A 22360-nucleotide genomic window follows, 5' to 3' on the forward strand; every position below is an offset into this window, starting at 1 on the left:
CAGTACTTCATTAAACTGGCCAATGGGAGCTCGCTATATTATTTATGTTTCCCAAACGATTAATGTTGACCAGTCATTGCAAGAAGCAAACAATACATTCTATTCAATGCATGATAAATCAAACAATGAAATTAATTAATATAAAATATAGTTGTGCGTTTTCACGTTGGAGTATGTTTTTGACGTTCAAATGAAAATCCTAAAAAAAAAAGAAAACATCGAAGCGTCTAACCGAAAAATACAGCCAATCAAAACGCTCTTGAGTCATGCTTTCATAGTTCACGGTCAACCAATGAGGATAATTTCAAGGCGGGACCAAATGGTAGCATTTTACTTGCCAGCCGGGAAGCTAGTTTTACTAGTTTTTAATGTCTGAAACTACGCAATATTACAATAACGTCCATGTCGCTGCATGTATTTTAACAATAGGTACATGACACCAACCACTTAAGCTATACGTTGAGTCTTAGGGTAGCCCTAGAATCATAACTTGCAAACGTTTGCTAAAGAAGGCTAGCTCCACGCTAGAACACGTTGTAGTGAGATCGAGTGACAACTATAACGGCGTGTCCATTCGATTTGGACCAAAGTGCCAGGATGAAGAAGTGGAACTGGAAACAGGGACAACGAAGAGGACAGCAAGGTTACACACGGCACCATGGACGTGGACGGTATCGCGAAAGACATTGGAGAGCATCAGGAAACGACAGGTGATGAATGCATTTAAAGACCACACATTTTGCTCGGAATTTTCCGTTGTCTTGGAAATGAAATAAAATAGTCGCAGTCATTTTCGCTATCATGCGTATTATGTACTCATAGGAATGGGTATAGTGATGCAGGGCCTTCGTCCAGAATATCTGATAACCCAGCCAGCTCTTCTTCATCCTCAGATAGCAGCTCGGCGCCAGGTCAGTAGCAGACATTTCCAACGGTTCTCTCAAGGAATAAGGAGTAATCCATGACTTAATTTTGACATGCATTACACCCCAAAATACAAGAGCCTTTTTCGTCAACAGAACTGCCAGGTTTCTACTATGACCCAGAGAAGAACCGATACTTCCGCTTGTTGCCGGGTCACAACAACTGCAACCCTCTGACCCAAGAGCAACTGAGGGATAAAGAACGGGAGAAAGAGAGAATTAGGATGCTCGCGGAGGATGGCAAGCCCACAAAAGTATTACAAGGTACATTACATTCATGTGGAGCTTCTCCGCCAAGCCAAAATGTCTTCTATTTCTTCTAGAGAGCACCAAGAGTAGGGCTCAACGCTTCCTTGCTTCTACGGAATCGACATCTTGGGCTACTACCTGAGATGTCCTATTGCAGGTACCGTATTTTTGATGCACATACTCAGTTTCTGATTTGAACTGTTGCCTGTAAAGACTACTTTTGATATATATAATACACCCAATGCCTCACGATTTGATGATTTTTGATTAAAAACGAGGTTCGATTCAAAACGATTGTCCGACTCCATTCAAAATTTTTCTACTTCACACTATAAATATATAAAGTCTTCAGTTTGCTTTGCAAGACAGTATAATAAAGGGAAGCAACGTGTCTTTTTTCCACCTTCATTGCATTTTGATTTGTAAGGAGTGTTTCCTTTTTCCACAAAAACTGCATGTGGACAACAGCTATTCTTTGAATCTAGGTATAAATTGTATATGATTTAAATTATAAAGCAAGATGCAACAAAAATAATAATAATAAAAGTATCATGCAGGTGTCATCCATTCATCATGCACATTACCAATACAAGTGGTTAAATATCGTGCTTTCAGGCAGGTCCACGAGGGTAGGATCAGCACCATGAGACGCCGCAAGCTGTACCACCAGAACACGGACAACTTCAGGTTTATTGTGGTCAGTAAAAGCACCAAAGCAAGCTTCTCCAAACCACAAGTTGCCAAGTAGATAGTCTTGTTGTTCTCTCGCAGGCTGACTCAAAGTGCGAGCAAGTGTTTGCCGTTAGTGACATGTCTCACGGTGGATGCAAGTACAGCTGCATGAGCTTCAGCAGAAGCAGCAGAAGTGGATCTCTTTCTGTGGAAACATGTGACGGCCCTTTTGTCACCAACTGCAAGGTGAGAAACGTATGAAGGGATGATTTATCTCAAATTTGCCTTTCATTGGCTTGTGTATTTCTCCAAATACAAGTCAAGTTTTTTTTTCTCATGTTCAACTCCCATATTAGGGGGGGGGCCATCTTAAAGCCGAAAAACTCAAAACCAGACCAAATTTCTCCACATATCTGTGGTTGAATAACAGTAATTCAAATATGCAAAAAATGTCATATTCAGGGCTTAAAATATACATCTAATTCCATTTAATATCCATTTTAGAATGTTTGCGCAGAAAATCGCAAAAAAACACTTTCGTCAAGTGTCGCGTAGTTGTCTCTTTGTTGTCAACATTGAGGCTGCGTGAATAATTTTTTCGATGGGCTTTGACACATGAAAACGAAAAGACAACTTGACTTATCTCCTTCAGCTCGTGAACGTGTGCTTGCTTGTGCAAGCCGTTCAAGGCAAAAATGCAAGAGCATTTTTTGTTAAAATGAACACAAATTGCAGTAAAAAAATGGTGGCGTCGACTTGTACTCTGAGAAATACGGGACATTGCCTCCCATTAAGAATAAAATTACACAAACATTTGGCAAATTTTGACAGGAACCTGTGTCTTGTGTTTTCAATCCCTCTTTTATGTGTTTCAGGTGAATTCCCTATGCTGGGCTTCAGTCAACTATCCAGACTCTCATGTCTTGTATCCTTTGTTGAGGTTTCTGCTTTATTTTTCATCTACATCAAAGACCTTTTTGTAGTGGTGAATACGTTTCAGACTCACCCACGAGAGGTGAAAAGCCGTGATATAGTTGAGACCAATCATAAAAAACAAAAACCTTTTTTAATCTCAAATGTAGTTTCACTCCTTCCTCGCCCTTTAAACGCATTTAAAGTCAGAGGTGGGCAACTTACATTATCTTGCTGGTCCAACATTTGTCAGTCGTCAGTGCCCCCCCCCCCCCCCGTCCTCGTCAGTCCGCCGTTTTTTTCACACTGAAAACATTCATCGCCGGGTCCGTCAGATGACGGCCGGTCCATCTGCCACTCTAAATTTGTCTGAATTTCAGCTATCACATACACTACAAGTAAATCAAAGTATTGCTGAGCTTTAATTTATTAATCAGGGAATTAAGACATTTCTATCTTGCAGTTCCTGGCCAAGAGCCAATGAGGGAAAACATACAAATTTGTTGTGCAGCCAATGGTTACTTGAAAAAATGATCTTGCAGTGAAAGTGCATCCCAGAATGCTTTAATGCTTTAATCGTTTAGAAACCTCAGATTGTCCAAATTCTCAAAATTTCAGCCTCTCGACTGGAAATATTCTCACGTTTTGTTACCCACGCAAGAGACTGATTATTATTGTGTTGAACCAAAATAAGACATTTGCAAACATCTGCTTTTACTTTGAAAAGCAATGATCACATTTTAGCAGATTTTCTTAGAAAAACATTTAATTTTTTTTTTAAGAAATTAAAATGTTTAAATCAAATTAATCGATTACTGAACAAATTGACAGAATAATCAGTTTATTATTAACAATCTTTAGGTGCACCTCTATTAAATTTATTAAAGCATTTAAACCAACAACTGTGCTCATAAGTTTACAAATCCTTGGGTAGGTAAACAAATGTATGTTTTAATTGTGTTTTGCCTAGCTTTCATATTTTCCTTAACTGAAGCTTGAATTGTCCAGACTAAGCGTGGTGGGGGTCGCGGACAAGCCTGGCTATGTCACTTTGCTTCCCGCGTCGCTCTTCAGCAACTCTGACTCAGGTTACATCATAATTTCATTATTCATTTTAAATCACTCATTTCACATTTTATTGTGGTCTTACGACAGAGTGAAGTTGCACTGCGTAATATTGGGTGCTTTACCTAATAGGGATGGAAGAGACCAAATTCCATGAGACAAGATGTCTCATGAGATTACATTTTTGCAAAATTTGTAATGTAAAACATTGCCAAATAGAAATTTTCCAGTTTTCAAAATGTTTTCGTTTTACTGGGCAGACAGCAGAAAAATTATGTAAATTATTGTAAATATAAAAAAAGAACCTGGCTCATTTTTCTTCTATAGTTAAGATCTTTCATAATATATAATAATTTCAACTGCTATTAGATGCTACGTATGGCCTACTTTTTGTTTTTATGATTTTTGCAGTGTTTACAAACAGTCTTTGCCAATATTTTACCATCCTTTTCATCAGCTGGAACCCCAAAATATCACCACAGGTGACTTGAAAGTAATCAAAACAGCCTGCATTTCACCTGTGGGGCTGCAGCCTTTTTTTTTTCTTGGTTGAAAGCAAATATAAACACGGTAAACCAAATAAAAGTTTCCCATGAAATTATTTATTATCAATAACCAACTTATAATTTTTTTTAGATGTTTTTGTTAAATATATACTGAGTCAGTCTGGCTTTTTCAAACGGTTGTTCATGGTTTTGAACAGCATCTGTCAGGGTGTCAACATTGAAGCTTGCAGTCATCCGGCTGCTCTCGCTAGCCAATTTGGAACACTAATGACGCTAGCTAGCGGCTACTTTATGCTAGAGGCTGCGCTGAATGCTGGTAACAGGCACCGTACAATAAAACGGCAGCATAATTAAACTGTTTTTTATTTCCCTCCCTTCTGGTAACAACTTCAAAGTAAAAGCCCCTGTGTCAAAATACAAGTTTGTTTCCATCCATTATTTCGTGCCACAATTGGCGGCATTTTCCTGTCAGAGCAGTAACACGCTGTGCATACGCCTGTGTACTCCATTGCCAAACAACAGCCAAAAGAAAAAAGACCTTGTGCGGTGAGAAATCTCATGTGACACGCTAATCTCGCGAGATCTCATCGCAGGAAACCTCATCCCATTCCTAAGTACATAATAGTTAAATTATCTGGTTTATTGAAAAGAGTCCTTCGCATTTTCCAAAGTGAAATTTAGTGGCAAGATTTTTTGGGGCATTGAATGGATGTGCAGCTGTACCTAATTGTGTGTCCCCTTCCGTCCACAGATCAGCCAGGGATGCGTTGCACTTTTAAAATCCACACGGCCTGGTGCTGCGCTTGGTGTTTACATCCGCAGTTTGACAAGTTGTTTAGTGCTGGTCAGTGTCAAAAGTACTCATTATACAAAACCTTTAGCCATGTTAGTTTGTCGCAATGTGTTTGATTGCATTTTTTTCTTGGCAGGTTTGTCTAATAAGGTGGTACTGCAGCAAGCCGTCACAGGCAAAAAACAAACGGTCAACGTCGACAGCGACGTCCTGGCGCAACAGTTTTGTGTTGAAGTGAGTTTGCCGTCCTTTTGAATTTTTTTTTTAATGTACGATCTCATTCTGATACAATAATAATGATAAGTAATCCGTGCAGGTCCCCTTGCTGTACAACGGCTGCCGCTCAGGGGAGATTTTCAGTCTTGACGCACGTGAGCTGAGCCGCCGAAAGGCAATGAGCTTTAGGCAAGAATCAGCCGTCACGTCGCTGCGCATCCTGCGGGATGAGAACTACCTGCTTGCCGCGGACATGTCCGGCCAGGTCAGGAATTACTTCTTTTTTTTTTTTTTTTAATCAAACCTTCATCACAGGAACATCACAAGATGTGTGAATTCTGTGTCAGATCAAGCTGTGGGATGTACGGGCCAGGAAGTCCGTGCAGGAGTACCGGGGCCACTACAATGAGTATGCCCACCTCCCCATTCACGTCAGCGAGCCTGAGGGGCTTCTTTTGGCTGGTAAGGGGGCAAAAGTACTCACACACACTACAGATTACGGCTGCACAATAATGGCCAAAATAACAATCACAATTATTTTGGTCAATATTGAAATCATGATTATTATTCACGATTATTCCTCATGTTATTCATCAACATGTCTAGATATTGGCCTTTTTTTTAAGTAGCAGTATATAAAAAAGGCTTCAAGGCTTGGTAATTACAAATAATTTTAATAAAGTAAAATAAATAAAGTAAATAATAAAAACAAATTCAGTCAAAGGCATAGCAAAAATTTGGCACATACAGTAGGTCAACACAGCTAACTTAGATGCTGAATGGAAACCAATATCAGCAAGCACATTATTTACTTTTAAGCAAATTTGAATCAATTAGCATTCAAAATGTCATTTTCGGTCAATTCAAACCGAATGTATTCACAAATGTTTTGCCAATCGGATTTTGCAAAATGGGTCTCAATTGACAGTCGGGAAACAATGCCCCCTGGTGGTAGAATGGAAAAGTGCTTGATTTGACCTGTAATTTAAAAAAAGGGCTTGACTTTTTAAATCTTAATGTCGCCGAGGATCATCTTAATTAATCGTGGCAACCAATATCGTGATCGCGATTAAAATGTGATTAATTGTGCAGCCCTACTACAAATACTTGCCTAATAAAGAATTTTACCCGACTATTTGTACCTAGTTACTTTCTATTGGGCAAGGGCCAATAACTATGTTGATTATTTACTGTGGGGTCAAAATTCAAGGTTTTAATAAATATATTCTAAATTCTGTCTAAAACTAGTAATGAGTGCTTTTCTATTTTGCTTAATTTAACCCTTTACTGGGCACGGCGGCCACTTTCAGCTGATAGTCTTTTTTTTTTTTTTTTTTAATTCAACACCATTTAAGGAAGATTAATCTTTCAGCCACAGAAGCCAAGTTTTGAAGCACAGATGTGCATTTTTATACCAGCCGTATTTTTACATAAAATAATTACAGTAATGCAGTGAGCCCTCTGTGCCTTTTTTCCCTCTCACTAGATGTCTCTCAAAAAGCAAAATGTTCATGCTCATTTTTTTAATCAAAAACACACATTTATGCACATGCTCGTCAAACAAACTTGCTTTCTGTATAATTTTAACAGTTACAGGTGCTAAATTATTTGGAAGTATATCACATCATTATTTGAGAGGGGTTTTTATCAGTCTAGTGTGTGTCTCAGGGAACGTTCATGGATGTGTAGTGCAGTTTGGTGATATAGTATCACTAGTGCCTGGAGAGTTGAATCAACAAGCCGGCTCTAAAAATAATAATATGTTGATCTTTTTTTAAATGTCTTTTTTTCCGTTCTTGACATGCATGGAGGGTGAGGAGGAGGTACAGGGCACTATGACTCGCTAAGAACAATTAAAATGAAGACTTTTTTTTTTCATTTGTACTAACCACGGTACACATTTTTTAATGTACAACATTCAGTATTTTTGCTTACAAATAAAATATTGCTGTAATTTTAATACTGTGACATTGTGATATTTTGGCATCAGAACATTCTACTTTGCATTACTGCATTGATGGCGTTCCATTGCGATGTTTCCTTTCTTGCCCAAAGTGGGACAGGATTGCTACACAAGGTGCTGGAGCCTGCGGGACGGCCATCTTCTCAGGACCATCCCGTCACCCCATCCGACCGCCAACGACGCCATACCCAGCGTGGTCTTCTCCTCTAGCCTTGGAGGCTGCGCCGGCGTCCCCGGCCTGCTGATGGCAGTCAAGAAAGACCTCTATTACTTCCAATACAATACGGATGAGACAGAGCCATAGGAAGTCTGCCTGAGTGGGACACCAGCACAATTCAAATCTGCCTTTGCAAGGAAAATAATGAAAAACAATTTGAGAAATGTTAATTGTACGCATTTGTAGTGGTGTTGAACTGCACTGCCATATACTGAGAGCTATTTTTTATACTTTCAAATAGTCCTAGAAATCTTTTTTTGTATTCTACAATGGAAAGAACTGGAACTTTTACGAAAGTATACGTGAAAGAGGAAATCAAAAACACAAAAAAGACAAGTTTGCTATTTGATGCATGAGAAAGTTGTGTTTTAACTATAATTTTTAATTATAAAACGATTATTAATACAGATATACGGAACTTTGTTCTAGCTTTTGTCTTTTTAATGTGTTCAAAAAACAAAACGGCTTCATCTGACATCATGAAACTACAGAATAAGAAACTTTTTTTTTTTTTGTCATCAAAATGAATTCCAGAAAGCATAATGCGCACATGCAAATGTATCCTTGGCAGAAATACTGATATGTCATGAAAAATAAATTAAAAGGCATGTCAGAAAAGTTCCAGGACTGCTGTGGCAAAATTATTTCATTTTCCCCGGAACCTCGGTACACATTTGAATGTCATGCAAATCTTCAAAACAGGTCCCCATAATGATTCCCTTGAGGATGCTCCATTACAGTAATGTTCGTCTTGACCAGGAACTGTCAGATGCTTAGGACCTTGTGAGTTGGGGAGGTCCTGCCAAAAAGTTCTCTATTCACACACTGAACAAAGGAAACACGGGAAGATCTCTGCAGGCGTGCTAGTTGATCGACAAACCGATACAGAAGTGGGAAACGTGTGCGTTTGATTTTTTTTTTCTTCACAAAAGCAGTCCCGGAGCTTTTCTAACACACATTGTAGATGCTTGCATCGCTGAAGTTTCAAGTCATTTCAAGATTTTGCTCGTTAGTGGTGAGGTTTTTGAGGGGCCAGCCTCAACAATGTTGTATTGCTAACAAGTTCATCCAACAGTGTAAACAAAAAGATGCCATGTATGTATGTTCGTTGTGTTTTTAAATTTCAATGTCATAATTAAGGCTTTTTATTCAGGTTCGCCTTCATAAAACTAACTACTAAAGGCTTGTGGTGATTAAAGGTGGATAAGAATAAATGTTTTTGGAATGCATCTACAGCATATAATACAACAATTAACCCACATGGTTATCTTCGGGAAAAAAAAGAAACAAAAGCAGGGACTGACATAAATGAAAAACAGTACTGTGCAAGTAAGATTTTCATGAGTTCCGCCACTGTATTTTCACAGGCAAAGCCAAAAAATGAAACATAGTGGAACATTTTAAGTACTAAGAAAATCTAAATATTTTTTCATATTAGTTACTAAAGGTTTTAATGGAACCAAATAACAACAAAAGTAAACATCCCCACTCAAATAATCAGCCCACAGTTTCAATTTCAGCTTTGGTGGACATCAGTGGTTCTCAAAGTGGGGTCCGCAGACCCCCAGGGGTTCTGAGGACTGACTGCAGGGGGTCCATGAAATAATTTGGGTTAGTAAAAAAAATGTTAGTTTCATGTTGTTTTATATCAAATTGTTAAAGTATTCATGACTCTTCAGTAAAGAAATCAATTTAACTAGTTTCATATATTTTTTAAAATGTAATAATTTTTAAATTTGTCAAAATGCGTTTTATGTCTACAATTGCTTGCTAACAAGGCGGTGAAGTCAGCAAAACCATAGCAGCAACTTATTTTATAATGCTATTTTTGACTAAATAAATTGGCAGTAACCTTTTTGGGGTTTATCAAACCTGTTGGTTATAAGGATGTGTGCAATTTGCTATCTTTATTTACTACACTTCAGTTTAGTTAAAAAGTAACAAATACACGTTAAATGAAATCTGTTGAATAAAATTTGCATTGTGTTTATCTTTATTTTTTTGTTTGTTTTGTTTGAAAATATTTGCAGTGGGGATTGTTGAAAAATGTCCTTGCTAGAAGGGGTCCCGTGGGAACCTCTGTGCTAGTGACGTGCTATTGAGAGGTCCACACTGAGTTCTGTACCGTTCCGAGTTCTGTAAACAAATCAGTGGCTATTTCATCCAGCATCCTAGTGGCCGAATGAAACTCCCCAATTCACTTCAACATGCTTTCTTATCCCCAAAATTTCACAAGATGGCACCGAAGAAATACTAGTGGTTTGACCTAGCCTCTTAGAAAAATGTGAATTGTCTGTGATTAATTGACCCTACAACCCCCACACCCCAAAAAAAAAAAAAAAAGCAAAAATTGGGGAAGTTTCCGAGTGAAGCTCCTCCCCTTAGAGTACAGTACGGTTCCTTGGCACCTATACAGCTTTGGCCTGAGCACAAAAAAATTAATGTTGCGTTTTACACCCAATATGGACAGGTTCTAAAAAAAATTGTAAATTGCTAAGTATCAAGAGCGGATATTCGGAGGTCCACTGTCCACTTATTACAGCATATTTTACATAATAGCTTTTGCACAGTACTGTTTATTAGCCCCAACGATGGCTAAATTGTAGTTGTGAATGGGTGTTGGTTGTTCCAAATAAACAGGATGGATTTGATGTGATAGTCTAAACAATTCTAGATCCTTGAGAACTGATTGTCCAAAACATGATTCTGTTCTCTCAAATTCCTACATGATATTCAAGTTTCATCGACTGACCATTTGTTTGAAAACAGAAAATGCCATCAAAAACGCGACTGGAAGAACTGGAGACAAAGGGGTCCAACGTGAAGTCATGCTAGAGTTCGCCAGACTTCTGGCTGCATACGCTGCAGACCCTAACCGGGTGATCCCAACCCCGGGAGGGCACGGCTCGCCGCTCCTGCGAGCAGTCCTCGCACACGCCCTGACCGCAGGCGCGGCAGTGGTGGATGGAAAGGCGAGATGCCGAGAAGTCCCGCTGGCAGCCGCAGCAGGCGCGAATGTCCTGGTCCGGGACCCAGTAGGCGGGACGTGCGGCATCCTTCATAAGGCCTGGCGAACACATGGAGGTTTAGGATACATTTATGATACCAACATATGGCGAGACCTTCAAGCTATTAACTCTTAAAACTGCATAACTGTAAAAGTTATTTTAGGTGGTAAAGCATCATCCATATTTAAAGCTGAAATGGAAGCAAGATGCACAAAGCAGTTACCTGGGCAAAAGATGCCCACTTCAAAGAATCTTATTATTATATTATAATTACATTATGACAATTTATTTATATATATATATATATATATATATATATATATATATATATATATATATATATATATATATATATATATATATATATATTATATATATATATATATTTATTTATATTTATATATATATATATATATATATATATATATATATATATGTATGTATATATATATATATATATATTTATTTATATTTATATATATATATATATATATATATATATATATATATATATATATATATATATATATATATATATATATATATATATATATATATATATATATATATATATATATATATGTGTATATATATACATATATGTGAATAGTAAGGAAGGATGGTTGAGATGACGAACAAAAAAACCTGTAAAAGTCAAATGCTGTGCAGAAAATGCTGTGCTTTTCACAACGCTAATTTTCTCATTTTTTGTCCAAAATTGTTCGATGTCACTCAAATTATATTAATTGTCAAACAGATTACTAAAATAGAACCGTATATTTTTTTCTGATTGATAAATAGAATCAAATCCAACCTAATTTTCTGTGGTCTGAAAGTATTACTTTGTAACTTTGTTGGTGACTTCTTGTGGCATCTTTGTACTAAGGAACTATGTTAAAGTTAGTGAAGTAGATTCTTTACTAAATTCACTTTTTTTTTTAACCTATCCATAATCCACAAAATAATTGGCATCCAAGGAAAATTACAAACCATATTAGAGAGGCATTGATGGCTCAATTAATCTGTAAAAAATATAGAAAAACTACTGACATATGGGATCCCAATATGTGTTTTGTATACGGCAGTCCAGAACGATAAATAAAATAAAACAAAATAAGTAAATAAAGCAATAAAACAATGAGCTAGCACAGGGTCACAAGCCTTATTGTAATTATGCTTTACTGGTACATTAGTCGAAGAATACGGCGTATTGCGTTCAAACTCAGGTAACGCAGCTGCTATTAGAACAGAATCCGTCATTAACCGTGGTCCTTTTATAGCACTTTTTGCATTTTTTTTTTTTGAATCCTCACCAAGCGGTATGTCAATGGCGCCGACAACGGCGCCAAAGGTGTTCTGAACGGCCTCCCCGACCTTTCTTGCTATCAGGGTGCCGCCTTCCTCCTCCAAAGCCGCATCCAGGAGTTCTACAGAAGACACTCATATGTCAGCCATTTTTTAAGACATGACAGTGGAAAGGATGCTAAATTTGCATACCGGTGGGGATTCCTCTGTTCTGGAAGCAAGCATCGCAGACTCGAACGGGTGCCAGCCCCCAGCCTCTCTCGGGGACCGGGCGGGTTTTGGAGGAACAGGCGTCGCAGAATCCCTCGCCGCAGGCTCGGCAGTGATGCTTGGTGTCGTTGGTTTGGAAGTCCACGGCACATTTGTGGCATTTCTATGGAGTGAAATATGTCAAGTCAATATACTCACGTGACAGAATATTTAAATGGTATGTTACGGTTAAACAACAGATTAACTTTTTTTTATTTTTTTTTTTTTATGCATGCAATAGTGACAAGGAAACTTCAAGCATTTCCAATTTAGCCATTTATGGCCGGTTTTATAACTTTTATAGCTGAATAAAGATTTAGTGCTACGATGACAAACCCCTTGAGGTAGAAAGAAGTATTGCAAGACGCGATAATTGAAATCCTTTAAAAAAAAAGATTTAAAAAAAAAAGAAAGAAACTACCAGTATATTTTTAATGAAATTGTATGAACCATTTTTAAAGGTTTTCATACAATCATATTTGTTACTTCTTGCATACTTTAACGTGTGTATCCAACTTCGAATACTGTACATGATTTTTGTGAAAATGTAGTTTTAGATGGAAATGTTGTTGGCTTAAATATTTTTATTGAATTTATATATAGTAATCATATTACTTTAAAATGTTTATAAAGATCCAGATGCATTAAATATTTTATTAGATTTGTATACAGCACTTTTAATTAATGAAAAAAATGTAATGTGATGTATTATCCTTTCTTTTAACAAAATATGTTGAACAAAATGTAGTAATTTGTACTAAAGATTTTATTTTTCAGTAGTGCATTACAAGTATAACAGACTTGTTTTAATGAAACTATATTGGTATAAAATTGTATTAATTGATTTTTTCAGGTTTTTTTTTTTTTTTTTATAAATTATACTTGTCCTATGCATACTTTAACATGCATGATCCATTGTAATCTTAGTTGTATTGAATATTTGTAATTGAATTTGCATACAGTAATTGTATTTATAAAAAATGTATTATAAAACTATATTCATTAATTTTAATCATTTCATTGAAGAAAAAGAACAATTGGATTTATTACCTTTTGGGTGGATGTAACAAAACATGTTCTACTTAAGGTATTCATTTGTATTAAAGACATAGTTTGTATTAAATATTCCAAGATATATTTTTTAAATTATTATTTTCTTAGGGGTTTCGTATAACTGTATTTGTTGACTCATACATACTTCAACATGCGTGTCCGACTCCTACTTTTTTAATAAACAAACAAAAAAAAAAGGAACTGGATTTTTCTTTTTTTTTCTTTTAGCTAAAAAGTTAACATTATAATCATTAGCATCAAAGATTGTATTTTTTTTGTAATTCCATTAAGTACTTTCATAAATATTTTTAATCAAATTGATTTAATAAATGATATCTTGGGCATATTTTATTCAAAGACTACTACTACTATAATTATTGAATTTTGATCAAATATAAATACATATAAATAAACTATTTTTTAAATATGTTATTATCTCTTTAGCATAATGGAACATGGTGCATGTTGACCAACTAAGTGTTTCCCAAAAAGAATTATGAATATTAATAAAACTGAAACTCTTGCCCTTTCAAACGCTCTTTTAAAAAGTAGTACACACCAGGATGAGAGAGTTGGGCGTCCAATAGGTGGGAGCGATCTGGTCAGTTAGCCAGGAGGTGACCGCCTTGGCCGGTTTGACGCTGAGCTCCGACACCGACTGGGAGATGTACTTGACTCCGTCCAGCAGCCTCTGAGCGGCGTTGTGGTTGTCTTTTAGGAAGCCGTCGGACTGAAATAATGGACAAAACTGTTGCAGGCGTTTATCAAGCTAACAGCATGCGCTAACATCGAGTTGAGTATGGCCTCACCCCAGGCCAGATGTGCTGGATCTCAGTTCTGACCACCGTTTCAACTGGATCCTGGTTTCCATACCAATACTGCCTGCTTCGATATATCACTCCACAGTTGGGACACTCAATGACGTATCTAAAGTGAAAATAATACAGTGAGTATATCTATTTGTGAGGTTTTGTGTACTGTCATTGGAAAATCAGGTCAAACCAAATCCAACTCTATCAAAATCTCTTCTAGTTACTCACCCTGACCAAGCGTAGACGGCCAAGCCAAACCACGGCGAGTCAGATGAAGCTGTCGTCTTGGGGACCACGATCACTTCCTTCCCCCCTTCGTAGCAGGCCTGGAAGGTTTAGCAATGTAGATGCTTGCATTCTTCTTAAAGGCCTCGTAACATTAATGCTCACCTTGCACGTGTAGATGCGGTTGTCGTATGGCGCTGAGTAGCGACATCTGTGCTTGGCTTCATGTTCTGCTCCCTCCTTGAGGTGATTCATGCTTCTCTTACAGCCTGACCTAAAATGAAGATTCACCTTAAAATTATTAGGAACAAAAAACAGATGAATGACTACAATAATCCCTCCTTTTCTTTTGTTTAATGGGGGCCGGGACACCCCCCTGCAATAACAAAAAAACACGCACAACTTTTTTTTAATGTCAAAAGTATATGTACTTTACAACACATTTAGGACAAATATTACTGCAGTACACATATTTACTTAACTCTTAAATTATTAAACCTTAAACAGTTACTGTACTGTTGTCCCTTCCCGTTCCCATCCTTTTGGCAGTAGTTTCACGGAGAGCCGCGGTTAGATTAACGACGCCCGGAAGTCTCATTAGAGTGAAGCTTGTAACTGACCAAACATATTAACAACCAGAGTTTGCACTTGAAATTTTTCAATTTATTTCAAAAGAAATCTAGGGAAGAGATTTACAACTGTCCGATGCAGTACAGTTCTCTCTTGGTCTCCCTTTGAGTCTACCTAAGAAACGTGTGCGAGTTTCTGGAGGGAGACGAGCACTCCTCTCTTGGTCTCCCTTCAGGTCTACCTAACAAGCGAGTATGCTTCATGACGGAGAACGACATTCCTATAAGACACGTGATTGGCTCCCTCTGAAGTTCACAAATTTGCATTTGCGAATAGTAGATGATCGGTACAGTACATACCCACAACTCAGGCAGATGCAGGAGCAGGTGAAGTACTCATCAGGGAAGAAGGAGTTACTGGTCATATGTTCATCAGGAATATCACCACTGAAACGCTCACTCAGCGCCTGGAAAACAGTTAGCAAAACTTAGCTTCTCTTGCGAACATCACTCCATGGCAGGGGAAACCGAGGCGTTGTCGGACCCGCAGAGCCTTGTAGATGACTCCGGCGGAACGGGGCGAGCGGGTGGCGTTGTTGTCCAGCTGTTGCTCCAGGCTGCGCTGCAGGCCACTGAAGTCAGTGGGTGGGTTGTAGGTACGAGTTCCGCGGTACTGGATGGAGCTGAAGGCTTCAGGGAACAGAGAAAGCTTCCTGAAGCGCTCCTGGAGGAGGCGGTCTGCCGACTCTGGAGGCTTGTCTAAAAATTACAAAGCTTACGTCAACGCAATGAGTTTCTGGTTTAGACCCTCTTTATAGTACACTACCTGATCCTAACAGCTTGGTGTGCACAGTTTCGTGGAAGATGATGACAGCGGGGCCCAGAGTGGACAACGGGACATCCAGGCCGCAGCGCGTAGTGGTCGCCTTCAGCTCACGGGCAAAGTGCTTCAAGTAGGCCTCCGAGGCCTCGCCCAGGAACTTGAAAAGGTCATCGTGGAGACGGTCGGCGCGCGTCCGATAGACGACAAGATCTGAGATGGCCAACACTTTGAGGAGGAGGCGCGTTCGCTGACCCTGGCCAGACCCTGAGTCCAACAAATAGTGAAGTGAAGATGACTTGGCTTGACAATGTTTACATTTATTTACACTGTAAATAAATGCATGAAATGTTGAGGTTCTCAACAAATTTTATAGTGTATGTGTTATATATGTATGTATGTATGTATGTATGTATGTATGTATGTATGTATGTATGTATATGTATTAAACATTGAAAGCTGTGCCACTTGTATATAACTGCTGTAAATGATAGAGTACATAATGGGAACTTCAAATATGCTAATATCGGCCAGCTGGTTCTTTTTTGTTAGTTTTTTTTTTTTTTTTAATGACCATAATCAGTCAATTTCTTTGGGCCAAAATTCAATTTAACCACATCTTGATCCATAGGTGCGGTACATGAAGGCAAAAGGTCTCCAAATACTTGTGGACCTGACCAGAAGTGGGTTCTTAAGTCACAATGTTTGCATCTTACCAGCTCCAAGCAGTCCTTCCGTGTCAATGACGACCACGCGGTGCAGCGGGTCCAAGGCGGCCCACACTCCCACTGTGCAAGACTCTTGCGTCTGGGAAGTTTTGAACACTTCCCTTCCAAGAAAGAAGGTGTGGTTCAGCGTGTGCGACTTCCCCTCGCCGGTGTTCCCAAAGATGGAGACCACCTTGAGTAGTTCGTCTGCGTCACATCCCAGTCTATTCACAAACTCTTCCTCGTCCTTCACCTAGGAAGCTCTTCAGATTAAGCTCTTCCTTCACATCCATAAATTAATGGAATGGGAACGTCAGGGAACTTACCTGCATCTCCTCGTTCTCATCCACCAAGAGGAAGCTGCACACTTTGTCCAGCTGTTCTTTTAGGATGTCCACCTCAGACTCCCCGGAGCTCACGCTGTTCTCCTGGGGACTTTTGGCCTGGGGGTATAGGGTGAGTGGATGCTTCCTCTTGTTCCCACCACTGTGGGTACGTTTCTGGCAGTCCAAACACAGGTTGATCTTGCAACCCTGGCAGCGCACAGCTGCCCGAAGCCGGCCGGCCGCGACCCCGCTGCCATTCCCTTTGCACGAGTCGCAGAACGGAACGTGGTTCGGGGCGATGCGAACCCGGTCGTGGTTCCTCATGCGCTCCTGACGGTGGAGCTCCATTTCGCAGCGGACACATTGAAGGCTGCTGCACTCGTCACATTCAAAGGAGGCCTCATCTGAACCACCACAGGCGTAACTCTCCTGGCAGACTAGTGGTGTGTTCATGCCTTTATTGTCGGCTGGACCTTGACCACTCATGGTTGATAATGAGGACTAGATTTCCAGCACACTTTAGGAAAATTCCTAAGCTTGAGAAAATAGTTCCAGGAATCTAAATTTGCACTAAAATAATGACTTTTGTACTTTATTCATGTGGTATCTCTTTCTTAGCATCCAGTCAGACGCTGCTTAGTATTTTATCCGTTTGTGATATTTGCTTTAATCCTTTCTTTGGCTTCTCCCTTGGCCAAGTGGTTAAAAGAAATGATTACTCAAGCAACTTCACAATCATGCCACAAATAACCTTAACCCGAAACCCTACCGTATGAAACGTGAGCACCTTAATCAAAACATTACTTCTAACAAGTAGTCAAATATAACTGTAAGTGTCCACATTATGTGCATATGTCCACATTACGTGTTGACCAAAAAATGAAACATCTATCCAGCATCTTTTAGCTCTGATACAAAAAAAGGTCGCTCTAACACCTAAAAGGGTTGATGTCAAGTTGCTAAACGCCGTTTCCAGTGATCGTGGTTATTTATATACTCAAAGACTATCGCGTTCTAATGTTTAGCAGGACACGTAGTCGGTACTTGTGTAGGAAAACAACAACCTTCGAGTCAATTGGCTGACCTCGCGGCGTTCGAGTCACAGCCAAAGATGACTGACTCGACTTGTCTAAAACTGCCACCTCGACGCCATCTAAAAGTCCGCGCCGGCTAATAATAACGTAGCACAGCGCCCCGGTGCCACGTACCAACCTCGGTGAGAAAGTTAGCTTGCTGTGTCAGACCCCGGGAGGAGATGATGTTGCTTTTACATCAGCTGATCGGCTTGTTTTTATCCAGGGTTGAGAAGTCGGTCGGTGCGCAATGCATACTGGGAAATGTAGTATATCGTCAGCATTTTGCCACACTAAACCACCAACCTGGTTCGTCTAACTTTCGCTGTATGAAAAAATACTTATTGTTGAAAAATTATATTTAAATATTTTGAGGTGAGTTATTTGTCTCTCAACGCGTGTTTTAAATTTTATTTACACGAAGGTCAGTTTTTCTCCACAATGCTTTGCGTTTCCTGATATCATAAGTGTGCTTCTTGTTGGACTTGGCGTACACCGATGTATTGTTGACCTTTTTGTAATGCACGTTCTGCCGTTATTATCCGATGGGTCTTGGGTTATTACACGTTTATTTCGGTTAATTATCTTGTATTGCCTACATGGCACAATCCGTGTAAAAATAGACACCTAATTGTGTCATTTTGACACTCTCTTATTGTATGCGGGGTGCCCCGGTTTTAACAGCGAATAATAATGCTTTGCCAGTCGCCTTTACTTAAAGTTGTTGTAATGTCATCCTGCATTGCAGTTAACAACTAACCGTCTTTGTTAATAGGTTTAAAATCTGTTTTTGTTTGCCCGAAACCACGGCGGTGATCTTCAAAACATTTGTTTACCACTGCTGACCTTGGCTGTCGCTTGATGCTAACCGCCTAGCTCCCTCATAACCTTTATTATTTCTCGAAGAAAATGGAAGATGAAGGCTACACGGATATTCACGGGAAACCAATATCTCTGGACTGTCAGAAGCACTGTAGCTTTTGCCGGGAGTTTACTGTCAGCTCGCCCAAAATGTCAATTGGCAAGGTGATGGCGTACACATGCTCAGTTTGGCTCTCAGCGTACACAGTATTCTTCTTCACAGAAGTAAGTAATGATGCTGATTGTTAATTATTAAAATCGCAAAATGGCGTATTTAGACAGGACTGCCTTAACAAAAGCAAAAACGTCCGAATTCATTCATCCCGCTTGTAGTCGAGTGTGTTATACTCTCACTGTCTTCCTTCGTAGAACTATGTTGAAGTGGAGGAAAGAGTTTCCTTTTGTCTATACTGTACATCCAAAACCATGGTCCTCCCTGCATTTTGTGGCTTCTACTGGATACTCCAAACTTTTTGGGGAGGTGTTCCTTTTTATCTTTCCTCTATCTTCCCTCTACTTGTAGAACACAGCTGTTCTCACAGCCGCCATTTTGTTCACCCTGTTGGGAATGATGCTGCACATCCACTTGGTGAAGGTGGACCACGAGTCCCTGCTCATTATCGGTTCAGTGGGCATCCAAGTATCTTCCAGTTACGCGTCCGGACGGGAGACGAGCACCTTCATTGAGATGAGCCAGGTTAAGGATGTGGCCATCAATGAAGCCATTTACATGGTGATTCAAGATAACTGATTTTGTTTCATGTTGTGCTTCATATAACACAAAGCTGAAACTTTGCTTAATTGCAGCAACAAATCATCTACTACCTTTGCATACTGCTGAAGGACCCCACAGCTCCTGATGATGTGTCAAGTGTGGTGCCATTGTTTCAGGTAAGAATTTAGCAATAACTTTTCATTAACAGTTATCAAATGTGTTTTTGTTTGTATTGTCTTTCAGAGCTCAAAGCCAAGGCTGAACTGCTTGGTTAAAGTGTACAAAAGCTGTCAGGAAATTCTGTCAAAGTGCTGACAACTCACACACAGGCAGGCCAGAGCCTCTTTTATTATATTTGTTATATTTATTAATATAAAAGTAATAGTGGATTTGCACCTTGTTTTTCCTCACTGGTTTTAAAGTGCATAAGTTTACTTGCACAACATTATGCATCCCTCTTCTTTTGTAACAATAATTGTTCAATTTTGACATGCCTAGATGCTAAAATAACCAATACTTGTGTAAAAAAAAGACTTATGTCTTCTTAAATGCAGAATTGTTTAAATTTCGCAAGAAAATATGCCATGCAATATGGCAGTTGTGTGTCAACCTTAACATGTTTTTTTTTTTCTAAAGAATTACAAACACATACACACACTATTCACATTTTTGTTCCAAAGTGAACATTATTATTCTTTGTCAAATCCCAAATCACATTTTACAAAGTCAAAAATAGTAAAGGCTTGACTTTGTGTCAAGTGTGAATTGAATGTGTAATGAAAAATTAGTATTTAGCTTATATTATTATAATGTTTTATTATTCATTGACCACCTGGCTTTAGTTTTAACAAAGGCCCTTTCACCTAACATACGTGGGAACTGTCTGTGTAGCTACACATCATTGAAAGATAAGTCAAACACTGACCTATTGTATTCCACGGGTTTGCCTCCCTTTATGTTTTAATTATTTCCACTCTGGGCTGTTTTTTTTTTCTTTTTTTTTTTTTATCTCGTAGGCGATCACTCCAGTGTGACTGTATATGAACTTTCATTTTTACTTAACCCTGTGCACTCCTTTGCAGACAACGTAGCTGTTCTGTAAACGCGTGCATTTGAAGCTTCAAATAAAAGAAACCCGAAAGGACATTTTGTTTTTCCAGACTGTTTTACTATTCTCACCGAAAATCCTAAAATTTCCACAACAATTGTTATTAGACTGTACAGATGGACCTAATAAACAGTGGAGTGGGTAATTTGTTACTATAGAATTATTTTTTGAAGAGATGCATTGTTTGCCTTTTCAAATAAAAAGCCATCAACTTTGAAATTTTCGTCATGTTTTTTTTTTATTTGAACTGCTGCAATGAAACAATTATAAAAATGGACAGGTTGTTATTTTCCATATTTTCAGAAGGATTATTAAATATTTGATAGAAGAAAAAAACATGGAAGTCAAGTTTTGCTTCTATGCATTTTTAGACTAACAAGGCCTGAGCAGTTTTACATCCATTGTTGCAGTTGGCAGTGTTGCATGTTTAGTCTCTGTTAAAAAGTCATTAATAAAATAAGAATCAAGGAAACACTTACTGCAGAGTTCAATTTTGATTGGAGTTTATCTTAATATACTTACATTTATCTAATGTTAGGAGAGTGTTGGGAATAGTTGTCTGGTGCAGCTGAGTTCCATACCAAACAACTCTAGTTGTCATAAACTTGACAAAAACACCACCTATTTAACAAAGTTATTATAAAGTCAGGCACTCAGAATAAAGCACTAACAGTCAACTGATCAAACATGACTGAATATGCCAAATCATAAAGTAGATAAAAGTAAACCCCGAAGTATAATAAATGTAACATAAAAAGTTATCATAAATGTGACCTACAAAAGTAAACATAAAAATAATGCAGGAAAAATGAAATGTACTGAGATTTCACAAAAGTAGAATAAATTTAGTGCTTATGCATATACAATCCAACAGGGGGCAGCATTTCACAACATACTAAAGATGTTTCTGTTTGAAATGTATAAGGAGTTATATTCAAATGTCTTCTAATATTTCAACCATATTAAAATAAAATACTATGCAAAAATAGTAATATTAAACATTAAAGTGTCTTATGTCCAACTGAAGTGTTGTTTTGACATTACCAACTTCTTGTTCCACCCCCTGAATCAGCCTCTATTTGTATCCCGTGCACCCAAAGCTGAAAAAACAAGCAACAGGGTGTGATTTTTAACGGCAAAAAGCATTATGGCCTTGTGAAGAGCGGCTCCTGAGTGCGTAATGGTACCCCCTAGGAGGTGCGAAACAGCTGGGAACCAGGATGGGCCCCAAGGCTTCCATCTCCAGGTGGGAACCCTAAGTGCAAATTATAGGTCATGTCGATGTGAGAATTTCTTTGGGCAGAGGTGTAGACAGTAAAATTGCTCCTTTTTCTACTCCGTTACTTATTGTTTCTGCCTTACAGTATTCAATGACCCTTTGTAGGACTTCAGTATCGCCTCAGCCTGTTGCTGAAACTTGAAGAGCATCAGTCACCACTCCACTGGTCGTGTAAAATCTACGTGTGAGAAGCGGGTTGCTTAGCGGGTGATGGGGTTGTTTGACCCCCCCTGCTGAGTTGGGTGGTGGCCCCCTAACACTTTAGGTGCTCCAAATTACCAGACCTTTACAAAGCCATAACAGATGACAGTGTTTAGACACTGACCCAAGATTCCCTGAAGGTGAAGACTCCTTTATTTGCTTTATTTGTTTTCGTTCTCAGGCAACTCCAGCCACCACAATAAGGCAAATTGGTTAAGTATTTTGCCAAGTCTTCCCGAGGAAAGAGAAAACTTTTCACGCCCCCCTCCCTACTTGACATGCTGACTATAAATGATATTATCTATAAAATTGTATATCTAAACCTGTAACATTTTTAACATCAACAAAAGACAAAAGCAAAAACATTCTAATTTCAACAACTGTTGATTATTTTTGTACAGCATTTGGATGGGTTACCGCTTAGTCTAAAACAGAAAAAAATAACCAAGTGGCTCAAAGTGCCTGAAACTATAAAAAATAATGATGAAAATTCTTATTTTATTGCAAATAATTACACTATGACAATAAATAAT

At 38.6% G+C, this 22360-nt stretch overlaps 3 protein-coding genes across 4 annotated transcripts; 2 read left to right on the top strand and 1 right to left on the bottom strand.

Annotated features, from left to right (window-relative positions):
- The first annotated feature begins 315 nt into the window (after nt 1-315).
- wdr21 (WD repeat domain 21) lies at nt 316-8487 on the top strand. Of its 2 annotated transcripts, XM_088403225.1 has the most exons (13): nt 316-710; nt 823-911; nt 1020-1177; nt 1247-1329; nt 1788-1869; nt 1944-2090; nt 2720-2769; nt 3765-3844; nt 5079-5171; nt 5257-5354; nt 5437-5601; nt 5684-5798; nt 7392-8487. In XM_088403225.1, the coding sequence occupies exons 1-13, from the start codon at nt 598-600 to the stop codon at nt 7601-7603; spliced, it is 1485 nt and encodes a 494-aa protein (XP_088259351.1). In that variant the 5' UTR covers nt 316-597; the 3' UTR covers nt 7604-8487. The 2 variants fall into 2 exon arrangements, with proteins under 2 accessions (XP_088259351.1, XP_088259352.1); XM_088403226.1 differs by lacking the exons at nt 316-710; nt 823-911 and having other exon boundaries at nt 1028-1187.
- zfyve1 (zinc finger, FYVE domain containing 1) lies at nt 7854-17883 on the bottom strand. Its single transcript, XM_088403224.1, has 12 exons — nt 16591-17883; nt 16274-16517; nt 15564-15824; nt 15282-15496; nt 15098-15204; nt 14334-14442; nt 14172-14269; nt 13941-14058; nt 13691-13861; nt 12022-12202; nt 11838-11951; nt 7854-10583 (listed from the first exon to the last, which is right to left on the bottom strand). Exons 1-12 carry the CDS (start codon nt 17074-17076, stop codon nt 10348-10350), a joined length of 2340 nt encoding a protein of 779 aa, XP_088259350.1. The 5' UTR covers nt 17077-17883; the 3' UTR covers nt 7854-10347.
- A 40-nt stretch (nt 17884-17923) lies between these two features.
- On the top strand, nt 17924-20385 carry pigh (phosphatidylinositol glycan anchor biosynthesis, class H). Its single transcript, XM_088403227.1, has 5 exons — nt 17924-18038; nt 18570-18749; nt 19048-19257; nt 19332-19415; nt 19483-20385. The coding sequence occupies exons 2-5, from the start codon at nt 18573-18575 to the stop codon at nt 19552-19554; spliced, it is 543 nt and encodes a 180-aa protein (XP_088259353.1). The 5' UTR covers nt 17924-18038; nt 18570-18572; the 3' UTR covers nt 19555-20385.
- Nucleotides 20386-22360: the final 1975 nt, after the last annotated feature.

Source organism: Hippichthys cyanospilos, chromosome 20 (genome assembly GCF_059441005.1).
Source record: "Hippichthys cyanospilos isolate Australia breed blue-spotted pipefish chromosome 20, RoL_Hcya_1.0, whole genome shotgun sequence".
NCBI classification, from domain to species: domain Eukaryota; kingdom Metazoa; phylum Chordata; class Actinopteri; order Syngnathiformes; family Syngnathidae; genus Hippichthys; species Hippichthys cyanospilos.